This window comes from Bombus vancouverensis, chromosome 18 (assembly GCF_051014615.1).
Source record: "Bombus vancouverensis nearcticus chromosome 18, iyBomVanc1_principal, whole genome shotgun sequence".
In the NCBI taxonomy this organism is placed as follows: domain Eukaryota; kingdom Metazoa; phylum Arthropoda; class Insecta; order Hymenoptera; family Apidae; genus Bombus; species Bombus vancouverensis.
Window position 1 is genome coordinate 5,765,815 of NC_134928.1, and position 19,743 is coordinate 5,785,557.

The window sequence follows — 19,743 nt, forward strand, 5'->3', positions numbered from 1 at the left end:
GCAAGATTTGTGGTGGTTGGTTCTGCTTGCTTGTTTGCCTCCTCAAGGATGGCGGACGCCTGTCCGGCGATGGTGTAGAACTTCTGTTGTAGGTCAACCCGGTCCTTCAGTGTTTGACCCTCGTCTCTGTCGTCTAATTCGCATTGGCCCTTTTTGAACGATGCAAACTCTCCCTCTAAGTCTTGCAAATTACGCTGAATAGCATGCACGGGTGTCCCTTCCTCGTGATTGTTGAGCAATGTGCGAAACGCTTCTAATTCTTGTCTGAATCCTTCGCGTTTCCGCAGCAATTGCCGGACGCGCTCTTCCTGAGGGGGAGCCATGAGGGATTTCGACAATTTGAGCGAGCTTACCTTCATGTTGCGTGGTAACTGGGGGTGCACTCTTTCACTGACACGTATCCGGCTCGAAGGACCAAAATGTTCTTTCACTCGCGGGGAGACACGATCGTGTAGAAGCGCATCAACAGGAGTCGTAAATTCCTGTTACGATTGTTCAATCGACGCCGCGAGATGATCGATCCCCTATTGCGTTTAGGCTAATAGAGGTGGTTAATTGAAGTGCACACTGCTGTAACGGGTTTTCAGTTGTGTTTTATTAAGACACTGTGTATACACTGAGTGGTGAATTAACAGCAACCGGGATACGGTTGGACTCGGTTAGAACGTAAGATCAGGGGATGAGAGGGCGAGAGCGTAAGCGCGAATCGTTGCTGCGAACTGAGACTTCCCGAGGTTGCTGACTGACTGACTGGCTGCCTGACTGACTCACTGACCGACTGCTGACTGACTCCCTCTTAGTTTTCCCCGAAGGAAAGCTTGATGCCGATTGGTCGTGACCCCGCTAAAGAAGCAGGACATGAGGAATTTCTCACCAGTGTCCGGGGTGATTTTATTGCTGGGGAAAACCAGTCGTTTCTATCCTATGTTTATGTGTTGGGTTTTCTCGTTCGGTGACTACCTGCCTTTTCCGAGCCTTTTTTAATAGCATAACAAACTCAAGGATTTTGCTAATCCGGACATAAACCGAAATGCTTCTAGACAACTAGATTGCTCGACACACATCTGGAAACAATTTAGCTAGAAGGTGACGTTTTATGGCCGGTCATTGAGTTTATTGGGGGTCTGGAAGCAGGTAGGTGGGCCGCTGGCCGCCAGGTAGCGTTGGCTGGGGTTCCGCTGCTCCATGCGACGCAACAGTTAGTTTAGTCATACTTGTACCGTAGACAAGCAAGTTGAGTACAACTTGGACTTTGGAAGGAAGCGCATTTTGTTATTCCGCTGACCGCGGATTCGTTATTGAACGTAGGATTATTGTCATTAGCATCTCGAGTATCTAATTACTACGGCTACTTGTCAAATTCTGTAATAATCATATTTGTACTAGTAAATATCTTCTCTGTTACATAACAACAATGGCTAATACAAATGAAGATTCGTTACACGCACCTAACCCTAATCATAATGTGAACCCGAAATATATATGCCAGAAATAATATATATGTCGGAGATGAAAGGAAAGCCGAAGCCTTTCCTTGGAAATTTTGGGAATATCCTCTAGTACTTTAGTCTAGATTTTATTATAGCTGTAATTGTTTAAAATTTGTGATAGCGAGATTGGGTTCGAGGTGACAATTGGTCGCCGAACGTAGCCACGCTCACGAGATAAGCGTTTTGCCTAACGGAGGTCTGGAGTAGTTGTATGGGTTTTCCGAGAAGTGAGATTGTGGCGGCATGCGGCCTCGAGAGCGGGCCTAGCCACGTGTGAGGTTACGTCGGAGGTGCCGATACAATGGGACATACATTGTATCAATAATCAAACTCCAAGCAGAAACTGCCTAGCAACGGCGTTCGGAACTTTCTCGATGCTTCTAACGAGTGCGTATAAAATTTCAGACGAGGCCGGCATTCGTGCGATTGCCTTGGAGAGTGACACCTCGAGCATTTTCGTCAATCGTATTTTGTGCCTAAGATTATTTTTACGCTTAGTAAAGAGTTATCTCGTTGGCCGTGGATTCGTTTGAACCCAACAAACACATTGTTAATAGTGTACATTAAATACATTATTCGTAAATCATATTATTCATTAATCTTACTATTCGTTAAGCTTATTATTCATTAGACTTATTATCTGTTAAACTTAATTATTCGTATAATTTATTATTTATTAACTTCATTGTTCATCAAATTTATTATTCATTAGACTTAATTATTTGTTAAGCTTTGTGATAGTCTTGTATATACGCGTACATATTGTCACGTCCGGCGCTCCGCACGCGCCGTAACGAGAACAAGAAAACTATCCCATGCAAAACGCGCGAATAAAGATTTGAATGCACAAACGAACACACGGCGCTACGAAACTAAAGGAAGGATTAACAAGGCGAGGGCAACTAATAAATCCAATCAGTATAAAAAGAAATAATAAATGAAACCAGCCAACGGATTGAACGAGTTACGAACCAAACAAATAAACCGGGAAATAAGAATAACTACAAAAGGGGAAATAATTGAAACACCAGATATACATGTATATATAAATATATTTTAATCAATCAACTTGGAGAGTTACATATAAATATAAACATATATGCTAGACATGTAATGAACTAGTAAATACTAGAGTTAATGCTTATAATACTATGCAACAAATACAATATTATCAATTTATGAAATATAAGTATATACGAAGTTAAGACTTAATAATCAAACGAATACATAAAACATACAATATTGTATTATTAAAGAAATAAAAGTTACATTGTCAGAAACATATATATATGTGTGCGCATTCTATTAAACAGATACATACTTGAAACTAGCCTACATTCCGGTAAAGAATTATAAAATAAGAACTACATTACGAAACATGCATGTCTGTATATATACATATATAAATTATATTAATGTATGCTCTTTCTACATTATTGATTCAAATCAACAATCTAAGATACATACTTAAAACTAGCCTACGTTCCGGTAAAGAGTTATAAAATAAGAACTACGCTACGAAACATGCATGTCTCTATACAAACATATAAAAATCTATATTCTAAACTACTACTAATCTATGTGCATTCTACAATCTAAGATACATATTTAAAACTAGCCTACATGCCGGTAAAACATTATAAAATAAGAATTTGATTATGAAACATGCATGTCTCTATATAAACATATAAATAATCTATTTTTCTAAACTAAAACTACTATTAATAATCTACAAAAGAAATAGAACACACAACGCAACACTTGGGACTAAGCGACAACCTGTCGATAGCCCAAACGCTCAAAATAATTAACACCGCAACGATTCGAGGAATTGCATACAGAAATTCTATCATCAAACACAATTATGTAAACACACATTAAACGCACAATAATCTAGAAACAAAACCTTCAATACTATGTTGTCACAATACAAGATATATATGTATATATGAAATCAAATGATTGACACATAACCTCAAATACACAACACTATATCACTAAAGAATCTGAATGAAAATCACTTTGCCAGAAATATATACATATATACGTGTGCGTGTTCTATCTTATTAAAAGAAATTAATATAAAACAAATAATTAACATTTCATTTCGTATGAACACTATACGGGCAAGAGAAATAGGCATATAAATACGTATATACATATATATATATGTACGTGTGAGTGCATATGTTTTGTATTATCGAATGCTCTATAAAATAAACTACTCGAAACAATAAATAACGCGATCAAAGAATTACAAAACATTAGCTATACTGAAGTAACACACAACATAAACATATATATATATACGTATATTCACACGAGATATACTACTGTCACTTTAAAATAATGTTAATAAATAAATGTTCTGATTGCGGTAGAATAAGGAAAAACGAGCGACAGACGAAAATTTACTTCGATATCAAACAAAACTAAAGACCCGCCACTAAAACTTTACTGATGACATTTATGAGCAGCCATGTTGGATTTATACGCGTCATGGCGACAGGAATATTAGGGATTAATGGAAGTCAGGCGCCAGAAACAAATCATGAAAACACATTGTTAACACTTTTCTTTAATAAATTTTGTGCGCAACTACAAATGTATAAAAAAAATATATATATATATATATATATAAAAGGGGGGCAATATAAAAATAAAAAAATAATATATATAATAAATAATAACAAACGTAAATAACCTAACACTATCAGATTTAAAATATATATATATATTGAACACAAAACAAAATATATCAAAAATTAATAACAATAAGGAACATCAAACAGCGAACCAACGAAATTGAAGCAGCTACACTAAATCAAAATCGAAACAAGGAGCTCCGGGATAAAGTTCGCTGAACTCACGCATACACCAATAGCGCACAACAGGGGAAATTCCCTTTCTCCCAGAAGCATGGTGACGAAGATGCGCCTCCAAAACCTCTTCGGGAATTTCATTCGCAAAACGAACTTTCACGCAACGATCAGTATCAACGATTTCAACCAGAGGGGGTTCCCTCTCCAATATGACGGTCTCCGCATCAAAGAAATTCTCGTCGAAAGTAACCAAATCGTCAAAGCCCAATTTCGACACAGTCTCGGCACCAATGTTAAACAGTTCCTCCAACCACTCCGATACTCGTGGTCTATCACAGGGTCGCGTGCGTTTGATGGGTCCTCCCGAGTCGCCCATGGGTTCTTCGGAATCCCTCTTTCGCTTGGGCTGAGAACAACACGGTATATTTTAAATAAAACGAGACAGGACGAATCAAGCGAACTAAAACAAGACTAAATACGTACCAAGGAAGTCTGGAAAGGAACCTCTGATGGAAACGACTCAGCAAACATGGTTCGAACGTCGATCACCGAAGCCTAGGGAAATAGCAAAAAAAGGAAAAACAATCAAAATTACAAAACAATCATAATATGCAAACATCCAAACTTACGCAAAACAATTCGAAGGAGAAGGCCTTTGTTATGGGAGAGCAGCGGAGTTGCGCGTGTTGCCCGAGCAAACTTTGAAATAATAATGATGCTGCAGCCACCAGCCCTTCCATGCGCCGAAGAAAACACCGGTAATTCCCGCGGTACAGCACGTGGAAGTTTCTCGCGGAAAGGATTAGATCAGCGTGGAATGCTTCAAATCTCCTAGACGCTAGCTCAGCAGAAACACAGGACTGATAGAAAACTAAGTTGAAATATGGAACTTACATTTTGTCACGTACGATTCCGAGAAGCCCAAAACTGCAACATCCCGATTCCCACGGAAGCGTACCCCCAGCGGACCACCACCCCGTGGGGGATGGCATTATAAATAAGCATAGCAACATAGCGCAGCGTTCATTAGTTTGTTCATAAATCTTGCGATCGTTTGTTATTACGGCTCATCATTCTTTGCGCCCATTACTGCGTTTAGAATTTGTATAAGTATTTTTGCGTTTCGGGGTCTTTAGTTTTTCGGTAAAGAAAAAGGAGTCGCGATTAAATAAAAGAAAATTTTAAGTCCTCATTACGGTATTAATTCAGTTAGCGAGTTACTCAATTTGTATCGAAATAGCTTAATAAAGTAAAGGCTGGTAAAAACCCTATATTCGAGATTAAATAATAAACCCAACAAACCTCGTCGATCACCGAAACACCTGGAGTAATGGCACCCGATAGCACCTTTTCCTCAAGGTAAGAGAATTAATTTTAAAAACTTTCTTCTTCTCTGGTAATCTCGTTGTCCTCGAGAATTGAATTAAAAACCTCCTATCATCGATTTCATTCATTTTCGCGAACGGTTTTAAAGATAGAAACATTGCTTAAATTTTAAACAAAGGTGTTGTCCGTTGTGTCGGCTTGTGCGAACGGTGTTTTCAGCTACTGAAACATCCTCTGATCTTCGCATTCCTCCTCCCATTGTTGGTAAAATATTACCCGTCTTTGGGCAAGGCTTGCGAAATCACACGAGTTCCACGCAGAGAGGATCGTTAGAATCATCCTCGTTAATTAAACTCAAAAGGCAAGAAGATCGTGGCGACAGACTTCATCGTGGTAAATGAATTGAGTTTCGGTCCTAACGACAAACTACTACGGCGGAATTAAAAGAGAAGAAGAAGTCGAACGTAAAAATAAATTTATATAAAACAACGAACAATCTCATATTCCTATCTAATCCAGCAACGCTAAAATATAAATATCCAGCTAATAAAATATATATATATATAATAACCTAAGCAATTCTACGTCAAAATAAAAATCCGTTCAACGAGGAAAAATATTCATTGTACCCAGCTTTAATCCTCTCCCGCGCGAGTACCCCTGCGCATAGCAAGTTAGCCGAAAAGTGAAATTCGTTTACCAGTTGCATTAAGCGTCAGTTAACGCTACCCTTTAAACGCAAAAGAAAATAATAAAAACAAAATATTTTGAAATAGTCTTTAGACTATTTCTGGTGGCAGCAACTATCGTATTAATTAATTACCTAAATCGGAATTAAATACACAATAATATCATTTCAACTTATTTCCCTTCAGATTACATACAAACTCAAACTATAAAAAAAAAAATTTTTCAGTAAAATTTAAACTTAAGATTTGATCGATTTAAACAAACAAATTAATACGTAACATTTGGAGTAGTAAATTTTTGGTGGCAGCGGTGGGATCCGCTTCACGGAGGATTAAAGTTGGTTTAAACGATTTGACACGCTCCATAGTAGATTAAAGTTGTCACACTTGTTAATAAAATATATATTTAAAAAACAATGGCGACTGTAGTGGAATCGTTTGACGAAGAAATGGTTTTGACATTGTCGGAAAAGCTTAAAGCATGGGATGCGAACTTTCGCGATATGAGTGCAAAACTCGCCGAATTACAAAGCGGATTATTCGAACTTAAAACGAAACAGGAACCTCAAACACCCAAATCGCCGCCGACAGCGCAACAGGAAACGGTCCAGACAGGTGGACATACCCAGGCAATTAAGCTAAAAGACGCGATCGAATCGGTGCCAGTGTTTGACGGATATCGACCATCGGTATTCCATTTTTTAAGAGCTTGTGAGCGCGCGCGAAATATGATTCCCAGATATCAAGAACCTCAATTGGTAAAATTGTTAGTAAATAAGCTTCGTGGACACGCGTTCCTCGCCATCGAAGACACGGAATTAATGAGTTTAAATGATTTCGGAAACAAATTAAAGGATCTATTCGGCCCAAAGAAATCTCTTAATGAATATAAGGGAGAATTAGGAACGATATTTCAACGACCCGGGGAAGATATATTAGATTATATGGATCGCGTTAGAAATCTTAGATTAGCAATAATGGACGGAGAAAGAGGCGACTACGGCATCATATCCCCCGACGTACAAGATACTATAGATTGGGAAACGAGAGAAGCTTTCGTTAAAGGACTTCCGAACGAGGTATATGTACGAGTAAAAATAGCAGGGTACCATACTTTAGAAGATGCGTATCGTCAAGCCGTTAAAGCAACACACGAATTGAGACAAATAACCGACAGAACGCGACCCCATCGACCGACACCCTCGAACTATTACAGACGCAATAACGCACGTCCCTCGAACACTAATAACAATATCAGAAACAACCGCCAAGATCGAAGATCAGTACCTCCATCGCAGAATTTTCCGAATACTAATAGACAAAATATCATGTGTAACTATTGTAAAAAACCCGGACATTTAGTGAAGGACTGTTACAAATTTAAAGCCCGAGTAGACGCCGGATTAATCGTACCCTACGCTTCGAGACCGTCGGGAAACCAAACACGTCCTTCGGGAGAATGGGGCGAGCCACGAGGGAACGATACGCCGAATCGCCCGAGAGTACAAGCGGCAATCAGGACGAGGGCAGCCACCCACGCGAGATCAATTCCACCACCCATAACGAGAGACGGAGCGAACGCAATGCCGACTATAAGATCGAACGAACAGCCACTAAATACTGTGGGGGAGTCATCCCACAACCAAACAAGGCCACAGACAGAGAATCCAGAATCTCAAGACAAAAGGGAAAGAGCGAAGCACAAGCAACCGGCGAAGGAAAATCATCAAGAGTTGAATTCAGATTCGGAAGGCGACCTCTCCGAATTATTTCAGTAAAATTTAACGATTCTCCAACGACCCCAACTGCACGAATAGTTTCCCCAAATCTAAAAACCAAGACGAGTTTATTGTTAGACTCTGGATCGGAAATCAATATTATCAAGAAACCTGCTTTACCCGATTCAGCCATCATCGACGAGAAAGAATCAATTGAAGTGCGAGGAATTACGGCAACGAGCCTGGTCTCCCTAGGGCAGACGGTAATACAGGTCGCGGGCCATCCGGTTATTTTTCACGTAGTCGATGATTCATTACTAATCGATCAAGACGGAATCTTAGGATCCGAATTTTTTGCAGGTTGCAAAGCTCGTTTAGATTATGAAGAAAAACATATCAAATGGGGAAATATTTATATTCCCTTCGACACTAAGGAGAAAATAATTATACCGAAGCGAAGTTCAATAACGTGTTCAATTAATATCGCTAATCCAGAGATAAAAGAGGGATTTATTCCAAGAATCGAGCCGAGCAAGGGAATCTATTTCGGAAATGCAGTTGTGAGGAATCATAAAGGAAAAGGCTATATAAGAGTAATAAATACTACTTCAAGAGATTACGAATTTACAACACCGACGATGGTAATTAAGGAATTTGAAAATCCCTCCCCGCTTCCTAGGACAGCGTGTAATACAGTTTTAAAATCGAAGGAAAGTAGATACGAAAAAATAAATGAGTTACTACGACTCGAACACTTGAACGAAGAAGAAAAGGAAAATGTAAAAAAATTGATTCGTAACAATCAAGATAGATTTCATATTCCAAGAGATACATTGGAGGCAACTGAAGTTCTGGAACATAGAATAATTACCACAGATAATATACCAATTAATACCAAACAGTATCGATATCCGCCAATACATCGAGAAGAGATAAATCGACAGATTCAAGAATTGCTAGATACGGACGTAGTGGAACCATCAATATCTCCATATAACTCCCCGTTATGGATTGTGCCCAAAAAACCCGATTCGCAAGGAAATAAACGCTGGAGATTAGTTATCGATTATAGAAAATTGAACGATAAAACGATTGGCGATGCCTTCCCATTACCCAACATCACAGAAATATTGGATCAATTAGGAAGTGCAAAATATTTTTCCACGTTTGACTTAGCATCAGGCTTTCACCAGATCCGTATGTCGCAAGAGGACGCCCACAAAACGGCATTTTCGACACCATACGGACATTTTCAATTCAAAAGAATGCCCTTTGGATTAAAAAATGCCCCAGCAACATTTCAACGTTTAATGAACTCGGTATTATCGGGTCTGCAAGGAATAGAACTATTCGTCTATCTGGATGACATAGTGATTTATTCCAGATCTCTCCAGGAACACGAAATTAAATTTAATAAATTAATGGAAAGACCGAGGACAGCCAAATTACGATTACAACCCGATAAGTGTGAATTTTTACGGCATGAGGTGAATTATTTGGGACATATAATTAGTGAGGATGGCGTGAAACCCGATCCAAAAAAGGTCGAAGCCGTATCAAAATTTCCACGACCAAAGAAGGCGAAAAATATCAAACAATTTCTGGGACTAGCAGGATATTACAGAAGATTTATACCCGATTTCTCCAAGGTCGCGAAACCATTGACACAACTATTAAAGAAAGATACTCCCTTCAAATGGACGGAAAATCAAGAAGATGCATTCAATAATTTAAAAACAGCGTTAATGACGAAACCCATTCTACAATATCCAGACTTTTCTAAACCTTTTAACCTTACCACAGACGCATCAGGATATGCAATAAGCGGTGTACTGAGTCAAGGGCCAATCGGAAAGGATTTGCCGATTGCGTATGCCTCAAGACTATTAAATTCCGCCGAACAAAACTACTCTACTGTCACGGTGGTCGTGAGAACGCAACGAAAGGATGGTTATGCCTCACATACCTTGGTCAGCAAAATGATGGCTAAGCAGTAATAGAAACTGACAAGAGTACCGCTAAACAAAACGAACTAATCGCTACCCTGATTGAACAATTTGAAAGCCTAACTCACGAGTTTAGAAGCTTTAGAAACAGCACCGATCAAAACATTAAAAACATAAAAGAATTTGCGGAAACTAGCGATAGAAATCGCTCTAAAGAAATACGCGATCTTGCAAAAACCATGGAAATAAAATACGACACCGAGACTGACCAGTCGCAAATAAACGCCCATTTAGAAACCGCTGCTGATAACGTAACGGATGACGAAACTGACGGACCGAACACGTCACAAAGACCACGAGCCGCATCTAGCCGCGCCGCGATTAAACCAATAAACAACTACAACGAAGATCGAGGGCTCGAGGCAGATAAGGCCATACGAACTGTCGAGACACTACGAGGTCGAGATGACGTAGGCGTTGAAGATTTCATCTTATCGGTCCGCAAAGCAAGAGCTAGGTGCAAGGCAAGTGACAGAGAGCTATTATTAGATCTCATACTGATCGAAAAGATTACCGACAACGCGAAACGAAACATACGATATCTAAAAATCAACTCGTTCGAAGACTTATATTCATGCTTAAGACAACACGTATTAACACCAACAACTATTAGCAACTGTAGGGACAAATTAAAGAATTTAAAACAAGGGGCAACAGAAAGTGTACAATCTTTTAACTCCAGATTCCGACAACAGCTAAACGAATTAAATTATGCAGTCCAAAACGAAAACCGCACACCAACAGAACGACGCGTAGCTATAGATATTGAAGAACGCGAAGCACTTAAAACATATTTGCTCAACTTACGATACGAGATAGGACAGATGGTGGTATCTAGCGATCCAAAGAACCTGAACCTTGCCCAACAACTAGCAGCTGATAGAGAACAATGGTTACGAGAAGCAAATCGTGTTGCCAACCGCCCAAAGAATCAATCTCACAACATTACATTAGTATCCAAGCGAACTACTACCGATTCACAGCCACAAACTTTTGCTCAGCTACCTAGCCGACCATTAGACGACCGCATGAAACCGAAGTGTCCAAAGTGTTTACGAATTGGACACACAGCCGAAAAATGCTACTCTCGAAATTTTCCATTCGCCAGCCAAGGAAAGATTCCACCTCGAGTAAACCAAACAACGGAGAACCCAGAGGAAGCTTACCTCGAGTTAACTGCACCACCACCGGAAGATTACTATCAATCGTACTGCAACGAAGAGACGGAGGAAGAGCCAGATTCCTCATCGATACCTCAGCCCAATACATCGAAGGAAAGCCCACAACAGTATGTTTCATCAACACTGGTAAGCAAATCTGTCACATTACAAACGAAATAGAGAAACCCGATAAACTAAGCCAAATTAATAAATTCGCACAAATAATACGTACCAAACATATTGATCCAGAACTTCGAGAACCCCTTGAGAAAATCCTCATCAATTACTTAGACGTTTTTAATATGGAAACAGACTCATTACCATGTACCAACTTGACAGAACATACAATCACACTCAAGACAGACAAACCTATAAACATCAAATCTTATAGACCGCCCGAATGTCATAAAAAGGAAATCGAGACTCAAATCAACGACATGTTAAACAAACAAATCATAGAACCATCGGACAGTCCATATAACGCACCAATTTGGGTACTTCCAAAAAAATTAGATGCATCAGGCAAACAAAAATGGAGAATCGTTATAGATTTTAGAAAATTAAACGAGCAAACAGACCAAGACGCGTATCCTTTACCAAATTCGGACGAAATACTCGAGCACTTAGGCAAAGCTAAATTTTTCTCGGCCCTAGACCTCTCGTCAGGATTTCACCAGATACCTATGGAGCAAAATTCCAAAAAATATACTGCATTCTCAACCCCACAAGGTCACTTCCACTATAATCGCATGCCCTTCGGCCTTAAAAACGCACCGGCGACGTTTCAACGTATGATGGATACCGCGCTACGGGGGTTAATAGGAAATAACTGTTTCGTATACCTGGATGACATTATAATATTCGGGAGCACCATCCAAGAACATAACCGAAATCTAGCCATTATACTAGACAGACTACAAAATTTAGGATTAAAAATACAACCGGACAAATGCGAATTTTTGAAACCGGAATTAGAATACTTAGGACACGTAGTAACAAAGGAAGGAGTAAAACCTAATCCCAAAAAGATTCAAGCCGTGAAAGACTTTAAAACACCAAAGACCGCGACCCACATAAAGTCATTCTTAGAACTCGTTGGATACTATAGAAAATTTATACGTAATTTTTCTAAAATCGCAAAACCATTGACAGATCTCACAAAAAAGGACACTCCATTCTACTGGACCGATAGACAACAACTTGCATTTGACACACTAAAACAAAAACTCTGCGAAGCCCCTGTACTACAATATCCAGACTTTGACAAAACATTCACATTAACAACAAACGCAAGTAACGAAGGGTTAGGAGCAATACTCTCCCAAGACGGACATCCATGCTGTTATATATCCCGAACTTTGAACCCTCCTGAAAAGAATTATTCCACAACCGAGAAAGAGTTATTAGCAATAGTATGGTCAATCAAAAGACTAAGACAATACCTACTTGGTAGAAAATTTAAAATTCAAAGCGATCATCAAGCCTTGAAATGGTTAAAGAATGTTAAAGACCCCTCATCGAGACTCATGCGATGGCGTTTGAGACTCGAGGAGTACGATTATGAAATCGAATACAAAAAAGGAAAAAATACAGCTGCAGATGCTCTATCCCGATTGTATCCTATCACTAATGAAGAAATCCAACCCAATGTAGAAAACCCGGACTATTATGACGAGTATATAGACTGGAAAATCAATATCACCCCAGCTCCGATAACCCAAAAACCTAACAGACCACACTTTAAACAAATTACAAAGACCGAACTGGGAGACTTTAACGAACAGCATTGGTTGCGTCAATTAACCAAACACTTTATTAAACACCGAACCGGACGCTTACAAATAGGAATAAACGACAATAGCTTCAGCACGTTAGAAAAGGTAAATATTCAACTCATGCTAAGGTTTCTAACAACTAGATTCCCTCAAATTAAATTAATATTTGGACAAGATCCGCCAGTAGACTACGATAACGAACAAAAACAAACGATACTACGCGAAAATCATAACGAATTAGTAGGACACTTAGGTATACACCGCACCGTGAAACGAATACAAGAGCACCATCACTGGACAAACCTAGAACAAGGCGTTACAGAATTCATACAAAACTGCGAAACCTGCCAACGAGAAAAGCTAAATCGTATCAGGGCCAAGGAACAACCTATGATAACTGACACACCGCTTAATCCTAATGACAAAATCGCAATGGACATATTCGGACCTCTCACCAAAACCAAACGGGGCAATCAGTTTATCCTGTCTATCCAAGATCAATTAACCAAATATCTCATCCTCATACCCTTAAAAGACCAAACAGCCAACTCAATCATTAACGAACTTTTGGATCACTATGTGTACATATTTTCCGCACCAAAAAGTATTCTGACGGACATGGGACGAAATTTCGTATGTAAATTGATGGACACATTTGAAAGGGCTTTCAAAATCCGACACATAAAAACCACTTCTTTCCATCCACAATCTAACGGATCCCTTGAACGAACGCATGCCGTAGTAAAGGACCTTATTCGAACTTGTACGACCGACCGACAGAACGACTGGGATGAAAACTTAAAATTAATATGCATGGGATATAATACTTCAGTACACGAGACGACCGGACATACCCCATTCGAACTAACATTTGGACGACAAGCTAACATGCCATCCTCAATATCAACCACTCCTAGCCTAACCAGAGAACAATTGTTTAACCTCTGGAAAAATCGACACAACGCCTATATAGCTAAAGCAAGACGAGTTACCGAATCTAACAAAAAGCGATACCAGAGGGATCAAATGCGAAAAATTATTAAAACACAGACGATATTCCGAGTAAAAGATAAAGTATGGGTACATAACGATCACAAAACTAACAAGCTAGACCACGAATGGCTAGGACCTGCAGAAATCCTCTCATCCAATCCACCCACCTATCTTATCGAATATTCCAACGGTCACACGCAAAGAATCCACGGTAACAGGCTAAAACCCTATCTTTCAGGAAGAAGACCATAATATGGATCATCATAACACTCGAGTACATTAGAAGCGATCTAGAAGTAAAACCATTGAATTACGCCAACATATTCCTGGAACACATTGACAATTGCTATCTGTACAACGAACAAATAGATATCACCCTTATAGTAGGCCTTAACGATCCAATTGACCAAGTTAATAGATTACAACGCGTAATAGATTTAATAGACCGTCAATGTAAACCACCTTGCGCTTACATACCAGAAATAAGCAGCCTAAAATTTAAGTACAGAAATCTTCAAAACCTGACTCGGCAACTCAAATTATTATTGCGTTATAAAAGCAAACGCGGATTGCTCAATGTCATAGGCTCAGTATCCAAAACTTTATTCGGAACTCTCGACGAAAACGATTTAGAACTCATTAACAAGAACATCGATACATTATTTGATTCCAACAATAAAATAAAAACAATTCTTAGTAACCAAACCGCACTCATCAAACGCGTGCTAGACAATACCAAAACAAATCAACTTGAAAACTTAGCCAACGATATACACAAGATTGAAAACCACAATGAAAAAAACGAAATATTAGTCTCCCTATTAATTCAAACCGAATCTACCATATCAGAACTCCATATAAACATCGACGAAATTTTTAACACTGTTATGTTAGGGAAACAAGGAATCATAAACCCACAAGTTATAGAACCCGAACAATTCTTAAAAACACTTGACCAAATAACGAGACAAAACTTTATGACTAACCATATCGAACCTTCAGTTCAAAACTTTCAACTAATTCTAGATCTAAGCAAACTAAAGGTATGGATAAGAGATAACAAACTTATATATACAATAACTGTGCCGCTTTTGGAAAACAATGAATGGAAAATAACTAAAATTTACCCGATACCTTCCAAACAAAACTCTGTATTCATTGCGCCTGTAATAGAAACTGATTTGATACTAACCGACTCAGAACAATACACCTTTGTCGATAGTCACTACTTAAACAAATATTGTAAACGAACGGCAATCATCCACATTTGTAAAAGAACTCAACCGAGTCACAATAGAATCAATTCACCTGAATGCAGATCAGAATTAATTACTAATCGACAGACGGTCAAAACTTGCCCGACTGCTGTCTTCAAGCTGGAAGAATTGACGTTCGTACCTTTGCAGACGGAAAACCATTATATTATTATTCCTGCGAAAAATGTACAAATCGACGTGTTATGTAAGACACATAAAATCCTAGAAATTAGACAACCAAGCTTAATTAGCAGTAAAACCGGGTGCATAATCACATACGATCATAATATTATGAAAATAGGAGGATCACATAAAAATATCTCTTACGAAACCAAATTTAAGAATAGCATATACAGCTTCGAAGAAACAGATGTTCCAATATTAGAGAAAATATTAGAAACAGCTCCAAAAGTAACTCACAATTTTAACCAATATAAAGCTAACCTCGACACATTACAAACACAAATCAGTACCCTGCAATTTGAGCGACGCATAAATTCATTGAAGAAATATGGCATATCCACACTACAAATATTAGGAATCATAGCCCTAGGACTAGGAACAATATATGTAATGTACAAATGTAAACTTTTCGAATGTCTACGCCGATCATTTCCTAAAAATGTACGTATCAAAATACTCTGCCCTACCGCTCGCGTAAACAGGATCGATCAAACATCAACAGTACCAAGGACGGTCACCTTCCAAAATATCACCGAAGACGAAGATGAGGGGATCATTCAACTTAGAAGCCCCACCAGAGCCTTACGCTTTAGCGGAGCAAAGCGAAGCTAAGGAGGGGGGAATGTCACGGTGGTCGTGAGAACGCAACGAAAGGATGGTTATGCCTCACATACCTTGGTCAGCAAAATGATGGCTAAGCAGTAATAGAAACCCTATGTGACCGGCATCCAGCGATAGCCCCTCCACAGGAGCCGGGTCCTTGATATAAAAAAGTACCTCTCGAGTCGTTGTAAGAACATTCTTTTCTGTGCTGTTTGACCATTCTGTATCGTTACTCTGTCAGTGTTCAATAAATTTTCTAATAACAATCAAAATTTAAGTACGAATTTCTCACCTTGCGTGCGGAACGTGAAATTACCCCGAATCGACGTGACACTACCATAGAAAAGGAGTGTCTGGCAATTGTTTACAGCGCAATGCACTTCCGACCGTATCTTTACGGAAGAAAGTTTACTATCGTAACCGATCATAAACCTTTAGTGTGGATGCATTCTATCAAAGATCCTACTTCTAGAATTTGGAAATGGAAATTAAAATTATCGGACTTTGAATTTGATATTGTATACAAAGAAGGCAGAGCGAACGCAAACGCAGACGCATTATCTAGGAACCCTCCAGAAGTTTGTTTACCAATCAGAAAGAGAGAGGAAGTCTCACCGATTCGCTATCCTGTCCCAAAAAGATTCGAAATAGACACGTCAACGGAAGACTCTCCCGTATTCGAAGCCAAACCACGCGTCTTGCCTCAACCCAGTGATTCCAAAAACCAAGGAAAGGGTTTTACCCGAAAACATTTTACAATAGAAGAAACCTCCATAAAATATTTAGACCAAGCACTAACAGAAATCAATGTAAGTACAGACAGAGAAATAACCAATCGAGAAAAGGAAGACACGGACACGACAAGCGAAAAAGAAACCTCCACTGTAGTTCCAGAACTAATTCAACAACAAGAAAAGGACACGAGACCTACGATAATTGCGGAACTAAAAATTTCGGAAACCCGAGACTCAATTGCAAGAGTAAGTGACCATAAAGTAGTATTTATAGATATACACGGCAAACCGATAGATAAAGGAGCCTTAGAAATGAAGGAAACGGGAAAATTGCCTCGTTATGAAGATTTAATGTTAGAAAAAGCAAGATTGAATTACGATTCCGGAAAATACATTGTATCCCTACCGATAAAGGAAAATAGAAATATTCCAATAACACCAGACAATTTATTAAACTCGCTAAGATCTCTATTAGACGTAGTAAATGAAAAACAGTTAACTTCGTTTAGCATTAGCAAAGGAAACTTGGAGGAAATACCCTGGCGATATACAATCAGAAAATTAAAGGAAATATTTATGGAAAAAACCTTGTCCATCACCATTTGCACTGGAGAAGTAATTACTCCACCTGTGGAAGCGCGGAACAACATAATACGAGAAAAACATGAATCAAGCGTAGCAGGACACAAAGGAATTACCAAAACTTATCAAAGAATACGACAACACTACTATTGGGAAAATATGAAAAAGGAAATTCAAGATTACGTAAGAACATGTAAGGAATGTCAATTAAAGAAACTCACAAGAATAAAAGCAAAACAACCAATGGTACTTACAGACACACCAGGTAAAGCATTCGATAAAATTAGTATGGATATTGTAGGACCATTACCAAAAACTCAAAAGGGAAATGAATATATATTAACCATCCAAGATTTATTAACAAAATACTCAATTGGGATTCCACTAGGAGGAATCTCGTCAGCCGAGATAGCGGACGCTTTTGTAAAGCGATTTATTTGTCGTTTCGGATCACCGAGAGCTATTCTCACTGATCAAGGAACGAACTTTACATCCTCACAAATGAAGAAAGTAGCAAAGAGATTCCGCATCAAACAATACACCACGACGGCATATCATCCACAAAGTAACGGTTCAATCGAAAGATCTCACCACGTACTGATTGAATATCTCAAATTATACATTGAAAATTCCAGAAATTGGGACGAATGGGTAGAATTAGCTATGTTTTCTTATAATACCTCTGTACACGAAGGAACGAAATTCTCCCCGCACGAATTAGTTTTTGGACATTTAGCCAGAGAACCTACTGGTGAAGTAATAATCGAAGAGAACATGGAACCAACATACGCAGAATATCTCGAAGACCTGTTCGATAAAATTAACACCGTACAACGAATGGCAAGAGAAAATTTAATAAAATCCAAACTAAGATCAAAAGAATATTACGACCGACGAATCAACCCCCAGGATTTTAAAGTAGGAGATTCGATATATTTACTAAAAGAACCCAGTAAAGGAAAATTCTCCGATCAATATACTGGACCATATAAAGTGCTAGAAATCCTGCAGAACCAAAACGTCAAGATTGAAGTAAAAGGGATTCCGCGAACAGTGCACTTAAACAAGCTAAAACTAGCGCATAATCGAAATAAACAATGAATAAAGTGATTTCAGTGGGCAACGTAGTGCAGTAGTGTATGTTGTAGTGCTGTTTGTCGAATAATACAGATATCGAACACCTAAAAGGAAAAAGGGAAAATTATTATATGTGTTTCAATTATTGCTTAAATATAAAACGTGTTAACTCAATGAACAATTAACTAGTGAAAGTGAAAGTTACCTTGTGAACAAGTGATCAAAATACAAGAAAGTGTACGTGCAAGTATAGGTTATGGATCGTTGTTCGTGGAACATAATGTATGACAGCTACCTAAAATAAATGAATAAATTAGTCTCAATTGTCTCAGTGCAAAATACGAGGTTACTAAGTGTTATAACTATATTGTGGATAAATCAAAAGGAAGTGTGACACTGTTCGTCGAATAATACAGATAGCGAAAACCTAAAAAAGAAAAAAAAAAGGAAAATTATCATGTGTACTCCAATTATTGTTTGAATATACAACGTGTTGATTCAATAAAATTAAAAGAGTGAAAGTGAAAGTTACCTTGTGAACAAGTAATCATCATACGAGAAGGTTCACGTGCAAAATAGGTTATGGATCTCTGTTTGCGAAACACCATGTACAACAGCCAGCTGAAAAATAAATGAACCAATTAACTTCAATTGCCTTAATGCAAAATACAACAGTACTAAATGTTATAACAATACTGTGGAAGCATTGCACTGTTCATCGAACAACACAGATGGCGGAAATCTGAAAAGAAAAGAAGTTTATTACAAGTGCTCCAATTACTGTTTGAATGTGAAACGAGCTAGTTCAACGAATAACTAAAACGGTGAAAGTGCAACTTACCTCGTGAACAATTAATCACCATACAAGGAAGCGTACATGCATGAATTTCGCAGACTAACAAGAAGAAATAAAATAGTTGATAAAGTATAGAAAGCGGTTAGAAAATAATCAAGATAGATTAATTGAGAGTTAGTAATAAATGTAACCGGAGTAAAGGGATATTTGGTTATGTATTAATCTACGTAGTATTGTGATGTTAATTTGTAATGCACAATAGTGGTCGCACATACAATGCATTATATGTATATATTAAATTAAATAAATTAAACACCACCTTTATGACCACAGATATAAGACGATTGAAGGCAGCCGTAGTAGAAGGCAGCCGTAGTAGAAGGCAGCCGTAGTAAGTATCCAAGGCATATCAAAGAATCGGATGATGTTGCGGGAACGATCCAGGTAAGTGATGCAGCAACGAAAGAGTAGAATCTGAAGAATTACAGACAGTGTTAATCTAACAAGTAGATTTTAATCACTAATAAAGAAAC

At 38.4% G+C, this 19,743-nt stretch overlaps 1 protein-coding gene and 1 long non-coding RNA gene across 7 annotated transcripts in view; both read right to left on the bottom strand.

Annotated features, from left to right (window-relative positions):
* The window catches only part of LOC143304063 (uncharacterized), a 427,845-nt gene that overhangs the window by 396,140 nt on the left and 11,962 nt on the right, over positions 1–19,743 (bottom strand). For 3 of the 5 annotated variants that reach the window (XR_013060760.1, XR_013060763.1, XR_013060762.1), the window contains one exon: positions 19,530–19,684. This is a non-coding gene — a long non-coding RNA (uncharacterized LOC143304063). Of the gene's footprint in view, positions 1–18,849; positions 19,685–19,743 lie in introns of those variants that run through there. The other 2 variants (XR_013060764.1, XR_013060761.1) reach the window with 2 other exon arrangements.
* Positions 574–6,609, bottom strand: LOC143304061 (uncharacterized). Of its 2 annotated transcripts, XM_076626394.1 has the most exons (4): positions 5,615–6,609; positions 4,942–5,150; positions 4,796–4,867; positions 574–4,718 (listed from the first exon to the last, which is right to left on the bottom strand). In XM_076626394.1, exons 2-4 carry the CDS (start codon positions 5,050–5,052, stop codon positions 4,305–4,307), a joined length of 597 nt encoding a protein of 198 aa, XP_076482509.1. In that variant the 5' UTR covers positions 5,053–5,150; positions 5,615–6,609; the 3' UTR covers positions 574–4,304. The 2 variants fall into 2 exon arrangements, with proteins under 2 accessions (XP_076482509.1, XP_076482508.1); XM_076626393.1 differs by having other exon boundaries at positions 4,942–6,609.